At 48.2% G+C, this 9,698-nt stretch overlaps 1 protein-coding gene across 3 annotated transcripts in view; it reads right to left on the reverse strand.

Annotated features, from left to right (window-relative positions):
- The window catches only part of LMO4 (LIM domain only 4), a 16,845-nt gene extending 9,339 nt beyond the window's left edge, over positions 1–7,506 (reverse strand). Inside the window, exons 1-3 of one of the 3 annotated variants that reach the window (XM_037060919.1) lie at positions 7,109–7,506; positions 5,058–5,140; positions 4,134–4,372 (exon numbers count right to left, since the gene is read on the reverse strand). In XM_037060919.1, the coding sequence (XP_036916814.1) occupies positions 4,134–4,369 (236 nt within the window). In that variant the 5' untranslated portion in view covers positions 4,370–4,372; positions 5,058–5,140; positions 7,109–7,506. Of the gene's footprint in view, positions 1–4,133; positions 4,373–4,567; positions 4,674–5,057; positions 5,141–7,108 lie in introns of those variants that run through there. The other 2 variants (XM_037060916.1, XM_037060917.1) reach the window with 2 other exon arrangements.
- Between the last annotated feature and the right edge of the window lie 2,192 nt (positions 7,507–9,698).

The raw sequence follows: 9,698 nt of genomic DNA on the forward strand, positions 1-9,698 counted from the left end.
TATACATTTGTACCTGCAAGTAAATATCAGCAACCTATCTGAGGAGAAAAATGCACATCCACAGCTACTGATGCAGAAGCAATTGGTTTTCCAGCAGGTTCCTATATTTAATCTAAATTCGGCACCAGCTATATTAAATGTAACAAAGAAATGCAACCCAGAAATTATGCCTGGAGCCAAGTCCATTAAAGGTACTTTGGAATAACTAGAGACCAAGCACCTTAAAAGCACCAGAAGCTATTGATACTTAAGAGGGGGGCTGTGAATAATCTCAACTGCTGCATTAGAGGGGACGGAGAGGAAAAAAAAATCAGCCAAATTACGCTTGGTTAATTCAGAGTAACAGATCTGCCCCCAAGTGAATTGGAGGCCTTGAATTAATTCTGTTATGACAAATCAAGATAAACGTTCCCCCTAAATTGCATGCGATTTAATTAATTTTTGAGATCCTCGGGTTTTTTTTTTTCTCCTAGCTAATAGTTCACATGCTCCTGCGCTGTCATTGTGCTTGAGTGGGCAGACTTCAAAGTGATATTAAATAACCAACTATTAGATTTACCTAGCACGTCCTATTGGAAAAGTGCCATTTAATTACCTAGCCTGTTCAATTAAAGGGACAGCATTCTCTGAATATAGCAGCTTGCTGTTGATTACCAGGGAAATGAACTCGCTGTCTGGCGGCGCCTCCCTTGCCCAATGCTACTAAGGCCACCCCCTCCACAAACACACCCTCCACCACCACCAACCACCACCGATCCCCTCTCCCCGGCCCCCCCCCCCCCCACCTCTTGCGGCCGCAGCACACTGCGGCTGCGGGCGCCACGTGAACCACCCGGGAAAGCGAGTGAGGAAAGAAAGCGCGACTGGCTTGCCGGGCTCCCGCCCTGCGCTCGCCCCCTCGCGGGCCGAGGCCGCTGGCCAGCAGGGCGCCTCGACTGAGGCCGTGGGCCGAGCGGCCCCCAGTCCCTGACCGGGTCCAGGTCGTGCGAGAAAAGGATGGCCCAGAACCACCACGGGTGCCTCTGGTGCATTTCCTAGCCCTCCCAGGACCTGGAACCCCACCCGTCATCACTGAACTTCCTCCTCTCGCTGCACTTTCCGAGCCACTTTTTCGGGCCGGATAGGGGTGGAGGAAGGAGGTTTTGAAGCAAAAGAAACGGAGTTTCAGAAGCTACTTGGTGGCGCTCAGATTCAACCGAGGGGTCGAAAGCTGGAAAGAAAAGGGGCAGTTCTACATTCGCCGACTTTTGTAAGGTTTTGGGGGGAGACAGGCGTTGGCCCCTTTAAGATCCACCCTCCCCCTCCTCTCCACCCCCACCCTTGCTTTTCCCTCCCTCTCTTAGAGGCCAATTTTGTTAATTAAATGTTTTGTTTGCGACGCAGCTCTCATTCACTGCGGACACGTCATTCGGAGCAGATCTAAGCCAGAGACCAGATCTCATTAGATAAAGCCCATCAGAACTAAGAAAATGGAGGAGCCACTAATTAATGCTTTTAATTGTGCGGATTCGCTGCAGCAAGGCAGACGCTTTATCTGAAATCTTGGAGGGAGAGGAAGCATAAGCCCAGCTCTGCCCAATGGACACTAGGTCGCCCGGGGGAAAGGGAATAGGGGAAAAGCAGTGATCCCACTACCACTCCCCCAACACACACACCTCTTCTAGTTCTCCTGCAGCATTTTAGCCATAACTAGGTTGCTTTCAAAAAACCACAACCTCCAAATCAGACAATTTAAAAGCCCTTAATAAATCACTGTAGTCCCAGCCAGGCTACACATAAAACCAAAGGGTCCCCTTCACCTGGCTGCCAGACAGCGGATTACTCAGCTCCCCAGTGTGGCCCTCCCATACACTAGAAAGCTCCTCCAACAAGTGTCCTGTGGGCAGATTGGGGAGGAGGAGTACCTGACAAGAAAAGAGAGGTGCAGGCCTCCCCATCTTCCTACCCTTTCGGCATCTTGATGGACAGAGGAAACACTGGAGATTTCAGATTCCTTAAATGGGGAGGTGGAGGACTGGTGGGGGTGGGTGTCACCTGCTGATGAGCCCTAAGCAGAATTTGAGGACCTCAAGTTTGGTATTGAGTTAGAACTCATCCCTCTGGGCAGACCTAAGGTTCACAAGATAGCGGCTAGTTCAAGAGCAAGCCTGCCTCTAGTTTTCAAATTCAGAGGAAAAAAGAAAGGAAGGAGAGTAAGGACCCAATTAATTAAGGTTCAGCCTGTATATCCATCCTCCACCGCTCCATTAAGCCACGAGAAAACACCAAATGGGCATTTATATTTGGCCTCAAGTAGAGAAAAAGGAATGGAGAATCCCAGGAACCCACTTGCCTAAACTTGTCCCGAGGGAATGCAAGTGGACCCATCTTCTTTTTAATTAGCGGTAATCAGAAGCGAGGGTTTTTTTGAAGGCCCTTGGAGAAGAGATGAATCTGTACCCTCCACCATGTCTGAACAGCACTGTCAGTTTTTCCACTTCAAACCACCGTCTTTTCTTACCCCAGTTTTCCTTTCCATTTAATTACAAAACTGTCAAAGCTCATGGCACTGCTTGGAAGGAAAACCAGAAAGTATTACACTCATGCTCCTGCTGATTTTCAAACATTTACTCCTAAAAGAACACTTAGTGAAATTAACGCTGCCATCTTAATTTAAAAATAAAAGCCCTCTCCCTTCCTATATTTCTTTTACTTGGCTGATTGAGGATGCCAGGAGAGTGGACATAGATTGCTTTATTGGAAGAACCAAATGTCACTTTACTCCATTTTATACTAATGACATCACTGGAGTGAACATACATATACTCAGTTCTGAAGAGCAGTGGGATTTTTTGCAGGTTTAGACACAGAGTGAGGGAATCACAATGCAGCTAAATGTTGAACAAAATATCTCATCCACTGACTGATTCACCGCCACTGAAAAATGAACAAAATGTTCTTCTAACCACTATAAAGAAAATACCTTAAGAGTAAGAATTTAGATAGAATGCAATTCTTTTTAAAAGTGACCGGTTCTTGAGCACTTCTCTCTGGCGCGCCTCTCTAGTATCAACGGTGTGTGTGTGGTGTTTTTTTTTTTTTTTTAATTACTGGATGTTGAAACAGAACACCTCCTAGAAGCATTCATGTGCATCAGTCTATCAAACCATTTACTCAAATTAAATGTGTAATCCTTCAAATGCCTCCTTTCAAATTAATGAGTTTAAGTAGCTTGAGTTCACCTGAAAAGATCCTATAGGCACCTGACCTCCTGAATTCTTTCCATTAATTGCACTGAAACTTGTTGGAAAAGACTGCTTACACCAGCGTATGAATGTTCCTATACACTGCTTTAAAACGCAAGATTAGTATATTCTATGGTCTCTCTTCCTAAACCTCTTTTGGGAACCAAGGGTAATGATACAAATGACAACAATAAACCCCAAATCTGAACATTCCTCACTAAAAAAAAACGGCAGATTCTACATCACAAACCACACACTAACACTGAGCAGCGCAAGCCTCCAAGTAGCAGTATATGAAAAGCAACATTACTGTCTTTGGGGATTTTCTTTTGTTATTGTTGTTTCACTGTAAAAATTACAAGTCTTTAAAACTGATGAGTAATCAATATTTCTCACAGAGACAGGACACAGAAAGAATAAGTCAGTTTTACACTCTATAAAAAGTTTAAAGGTGTTCATGTAAATAACATAATGAGCCATCACAAGAGCAAATCATCCCTAAGTACTCTTTTAAGCCAATCTTTTGTCTCTGAGTTTCAACGTAGGTCCCTACCTTGTTCTAAGAAAAAAAGCTTAGTAACTCTCACTGAAATGTTTTTAGTAGAGGGTCCAGTTGGGACTGACCACTGAAAATTTTGGTCCTGAGAGTGCCCAACCTTTGCACACCTAGTGGCCCCAGTCCCACCAAACGGACAGTTGTTTTTACTTAGTAAGGCATTTGCTACTAGTCACTAAGAACTAGAAATTTAACACATGCTTCTTGAACCCCTTAAATTCAGCCAACCAGAAGGTTTGAGATGAAGACAATGTACTCTCATAGGAGCCCTGTTCCTTCCCTTAGAACCCTTGGTAACCTTTGGTCTTGCCTTGCTCTATTTGCCCATCTTGGGAAGGACAGCCAAGTCTTACCTAATGTAGTCATTTCTGCAAAGGATCATGCCGCTCTTGGTGTAACAGGACGTGCCGATGTCGCCCAGCTGCGCCTGGCAGCAGGAGCACTTGAGGCACCGGCTATGCCAGTAGCTGTCCATGGCATAGAGCAGAAAGCGGTCCGCAATCTTGCCCCCGCAGCCTGCGCACCGCTTCCAGGAGAGGGAGCCGGCCGTCACCGGGGGCGGCTGTGAGCTGCTGCCCGGATTCACCATGGTCTGCAGAGGGCGGGAAGGGGAAAGGGAGAGAAAGACAAAACATGGGCAATGCATAAGTTAATAACAGAAGCGTGAACTACCTACCGAAGTATTTCCCCCCAGACCCACTGGAAGGAAGCAGCAGGGCAAGGGCGGGAAGGAGGGTGAGGGGGAGAGGGAAGGAGGGAGGCTCGCCGGCAGCAGCCGCCTGTTTACTTTTCTCAAGCTTTGTTCTGGGGCCACGAGCTCCTCTCAACTTTCCAGCGCTCGCTGCTGCTGACAATTTCAGCTTGGGTACTGTCAAAACTCTGAGAGCGAGGCTCTGCGGCGCGCTCCACCCCTCACGGCACCTCCTCCCGGCCCCCCGCCTCCGCCCACTACCCCCGCCTTCAGCAAATGAGGGTCAAACCCACCCACCGCCGCGCCCGGCCCCTCCCCAGCCCAGGCCGAGCCCCGAGGGTGAGCCGAGGGGGAGTGGGGAGGCGGCCCTTGTCGGAGCCACGTTCCCTCCCGAGCTTTGCCCTGGGAAGTACAGCTGCAATTCACAAGTTGGAAATACTTCGGCTTTCTGAAAAGGAAGGAGGGAAGAACCAGAATAGGGGAAACTGCGTGGTGGTGGAAGGGGAGGTGCGGGAACCAGAGGCGGGGGGTTGGGGGGTGCGGTGGGTAAAGTTGCGAAACTGGTTTTTCGTATTTTAAACAGCACCTTTCACATGCCATTGTGGTGACCGCCATCTCCCATTATTGTTCCAAATCTCATTTCATTTTGAAGATCAATGAGTGTTTTCTCTGGGTTTTCAGGACACAGGCAAGAATAATAGATCATTGAACTTTAGGATGCCTGTTAACTTCCTATATAAACACTCTCCACTTTGGTCTCACTAATCTGCCCTTGATCAGCAATTTAAATGCTAAAGCTTTGTTCCTCCAAAATGCGGGGGGAGGGGGGGCGCAGTTTACAGATATGTATGTGAAAAGCCACTATGAAAAAATGCACAATTCGAGCCAGTCCTGCTGTCACCAAAACTGCTTTTAAACATTCCCCACTCCTAATGAATGTCATAAGGGAAGCAACTGGGGTATAATATAGGAATCAATTTATAAAGCTTAGCCTAAACCGATTAATTTGTTGCCTCCAATGCGGAGTCCAATAAAGTCCTAGTGTTCCTCCAGTCACTTATTCTATAAAAAGATCAAGTTATTTACTGCCAATTAAGCAGCCTGTTTTGTCTTTGTCCTCTGTAAGCCGAGAGTGTGGGCTCCCCCCGAGGCTCCCAGCTATCTGCTCAAGACATTCAGCTGATACCTCAGAAGGAAGAGGGTGAACTTTGCCTGTCCCCGGCCCAACTTCACTGCTGGGGGAAAAAAAAACCCGAAGGGAATGAAACGAAACAAGGACTCGGGCTCCTTAAATAGGCCGATTTTAAACACATTTCCTCCGAAAGAGTCCCGGAACGTGTGTCCAGAGACCGCACAATAAACCAGAATAAGAACTGCACCAATTAAGCTGTAACAAAACCCTGAGACTTTGGAAACAAGACCACTCTAAAACCCATTAGCATTGCATTTACCCGAATGCATCATACCTTTATGTAAATTGATTTATCTGATGCATTTACTCGAGGAATTGCTTTTTGTTACAATTTCAGCCCTAACCCAAATGAATCTGCATTTCCTGCCCTCGGTCTTTAAACTGTTTCCCCCAACGTTTTAATCGCTCCGAATTCCTTTTTAAAAGGGAAGAGGGAGGGAGGAGATTCCAAGCTCTTCCCCGCCCCCATCTTTGGTGAGAGGTAAATATATATGTATATTTTTTTGAAAAGGAAACATTACACTGAGAAAAGCATCCAGTAACCCCATTAGCTAAAGCTCTTAAGGACAAGCAATACCTTAATGCTGATTAAATCTAAAAGAGATGAATCAAGAGGACTGACCAGAAACTGACTCCCCTGATAACTAAGGACGGGCCCTCATCAAGTTTCATTTAGAGTTGGAAAAAAAAAAAGAAAGCTTTTAAGTTAAATAGGCTTATACTCTAGTAATTACATAGCCAAGCAATTTAGGTCCTGGGATAGTCAGTGAAATAGAAAGCAGAACTGGCAGCTAGAGGCAAAATCTCCCCCCCTTTAACAACGTCTCTGGTGTTTTTTAATGGAGACCAAGGGAGGGACAAACGTAGTGCTGGCAATTTGTAGTACAAAAATGGATGCTTAATTCATGTCTTGATTTTAATTAGGTGATTCACCGGGTTTCTCCTGGATTGGAACAAAAGACTTACAAACCAAGAGGAATTTTTTTTAAAGACCCAGCAATACCGAATCCTTCCCGCTTAGATCCTCTCTGCCACTGTTTCAAAAATATTGTTTACTAGAAGCGGGGGGGGGGGGTCTTGACTATCTTCCTCACACTACTTCTCATACTTAAGCCCTCCTTTCAGCACCCACTGCCTTCCCCTTAGGAACTGAAAATCTCCCCACCCCCTCCAAGGTTCTCACCCGCCCGGTCTCCGAGAACCCTTTTGTAAGCAGGAACCGCTACAAAGCTGGCGGCCCGGGGCTGCCCTCCTTGCTAGCTCGCAGGCCGGCCTCGGTAGTTTCAGACTCGCGCATTACCCAAGCCAACGTATTGTTTACTTGCAATTTGGGACGGTCAAGGGAAGGAAGCAGGAGAAAATAGCCCCGGCCTCCATCGGTCCCTTCCTCCCCTGGTATCACCGCCCCGCACCCCCCGCCCGCAGTTCCCCAGCGGTCCCCTTACCTGCTTTTCCCCTATATTGCAATATTGCGAGAGGCGGCGGCGGCGAAATGCGAGCGAAGCCGCTCGGCTTCCGAGGAAGGGGCGCCCCGGCTGGTGGGAGGGGGAGTACTCGCAGAAGCAGGAAAGGGGAGGAGGGGGCTACGGGCTGGGTTTTTTTTTTTAACGCGTTGCTCTGATGCTGGGTTGGGGGGCTCCGCGTATAAGTGGCAGGCGGCCGAGAGCAGAAGTGACAGTCTCAGTCCGCGTCCTCTGCCTCCGGCTCCGCGCGAGCAGCGGCAGGAGCCCTTGGCCCGCGCGGCGCGGCTTTAGGCGCGGCGCAGCGGCAGCAACTGCTGCAATCGCTGCTGCAAGTTTGGCAATGTGGCTTCACTTTGTAGATTTCCCCCGCCCGGCGGCCCCGGCCCCCGCCCCCGCCCGCGCTCCTCCCGCTCCTCCTCCTCCACCGCCTTCCTCCCTCCCGCGCGCTCGCTCGCTGGTTCGCTCCGGGCTGGCGGCGGCGGCCGCACGGCCGAGCTTCCTGCACCTCCGGCCGCGGAGCAGCCGCAGAAACAACAGCCCCCAGGAGCCGCGCGGGCGGGCGCGCCGGAGAGACGGACAGCTGCGACCGGCCGGGGCCGGCGCGCGGAAGCCGGCGCCGCTGCCGGGGCTGTTGCTAGAGCGGCTCCTGCCCGGCTTGTAGGCGGCGGCAGCGGCGCTGGCCTCCAGCCGGCTCACTCGCTCCCTCCGCGGCTCTTACACATGTGTTACTGACAGAGCAAAATCCCAACTACTCCCCGGCTCTGCCGCCGACGTCAGCGACCCTCAGCCACTGGGCGGCCGGATTGTTCAGGCGGAATAATAAAACCTGCCAATCCGGGGAAGGACAAAGGGATGCCTGAAACGAGACTCGGGGGGCGGGGGAAGGGAGCTAGGCGGCCGAGTGGGCCGAGGATGGCGAGGGGGAGGGCCGAAATCAAGTGGGCACCAGTGACCCGGCCCGGGGACCGAGCCGGGGCCGCTCCCCTGCCTGGGATAGAAAGCGGAGGCGCGGCATGAGGCACCTGCCTTTTAAGCGCGGGGGAGACCTTCTGAACCCGCACCCGTGCACCCCTTGGGAATTGACCGCCTGTTAAGCGTAGGTGAGACCCACAGGAAACTTATTTCAGATCGTTTTCAGAAATGGATCTTTACTGTTTGGGAAAAGAAATCTTCCCCAAAATCATCTCGGGGTAGTGGATCTCTCTCTCTCTCTCTCTCTCTCTCTCTCTCTCTCTCTCTCTCTCTCTCTCTCACACACACACACACACACACACACACACGGTGGTTTTTAAAAAATCACGCCGATAGACATATATGAACCTTAGTGGAAGTTTAGTTAACAAGGGAAACCCAGTAAGGGCGCCAATAGATCCTAAAAACTCCTTGCTTACCCTCCTCTCCCCATTAACCCGAGCTTAAAACAAATGCCTAGTAGGCACTTCACAGACATTTGTCAGTTGTTGGTGATAGGAAGATCACAGTCCTTATTTTTCCGAACTTGAGGAAAACCCAGGCGAGAAAGCGTTCCTCCTCTACCCACCCCGCTGTGGAGGATATTCCTCCGAATTCCTCATAGCCCTCAAAAGCAATGGAAGTAATTGCAAAATTCGCAATCTCGCAGCCGCTGGAGATTAAGAAAGGTCACTTCCAGTATAAATCAAGTTTTGAGGAATGCTTTTAGGGTGCTAGCCTGGGAGTCTCTTTCCAGGGCCAAAGCTCAGCCTAGATGCTTGAATACCTAGTCATTCAACTTTATCTCCTCTGCCAAATAATAGGTTTAATAAATCTCTGATCTGAGGCTAATATTAGGTCTGATTATTATTATTAAGTTCCAGAGAGATTTTTCTGGTGGAAATTATGAAAGTGCAAAGCCCTTCTGCTAAGTATCATTAAGTAAAACCAGCCTTGTGGGACAAGTTTTCATATTGTATTACACTCAGCACAGCTACATGAAGGAAAGGAACTTGCAGGAGAATCTGGCTAGACAATGCAGATGTTAAACACCTATGGATTTTGTGCCTGTGTGGGGATTTTTGTCTTTCAAACCATCAACTAAAGCTGCAAAAAAATAATAATCATTGCCTAAAACGTCAAGGAGAGGGCATTTTAGATGCCAAGGTGAATACTCATTTCTTTATTCTCTACTAATAACACCTCAAAACTAAATGACTCAATTTTATTGATTGGTATTTAAACTTGCATTTTTATGATCAAGTGCATGTATGGAAAACATTTTTTTAAATCATTAAAACTACAATAGTAATTAAAATGTCCTGTATAGAAAACAGCTGCAGATGCTGTGTGATTAAAGAAGGCCAACTTAAAAAGACATAATCCTTGAAGGTTAGTAAAGAAAAGTAAATTAAACTAAATTAGGAAAGGACCCCCATAAACAAATAATGCGCACATTTTGATTCCCTGGTTGAGTTTCAATTTGTTAGTGTTTTATAATCAAAAGGAGATGACACAAGATCTCAGTGGGCTACTATGAAGTTGTGATTTGTCATGTACAAATACATTCCCTTCTCTGGGCATTAATTTTTATCATCTACAAGTGAGGGAATTAAGTAAA

The sequence above is a fragment of the Sturnira hondurensis genome, unplaced genomic scaffold (assembly GCF_014824575.4).
Source record: "Sturnira hondurensis isolate 20B ecotype Veracruz unplaced genomic scaffold, ASM1482457v3 Scaffold0013063, whole genome shotgun sequence".
Lineage (NCBI taxonomy): Eukaryota > Metazoa > Chordata > Mammalia > Chiroptera > Phyllostomidae > Sturnira > Sturnira hondurensis.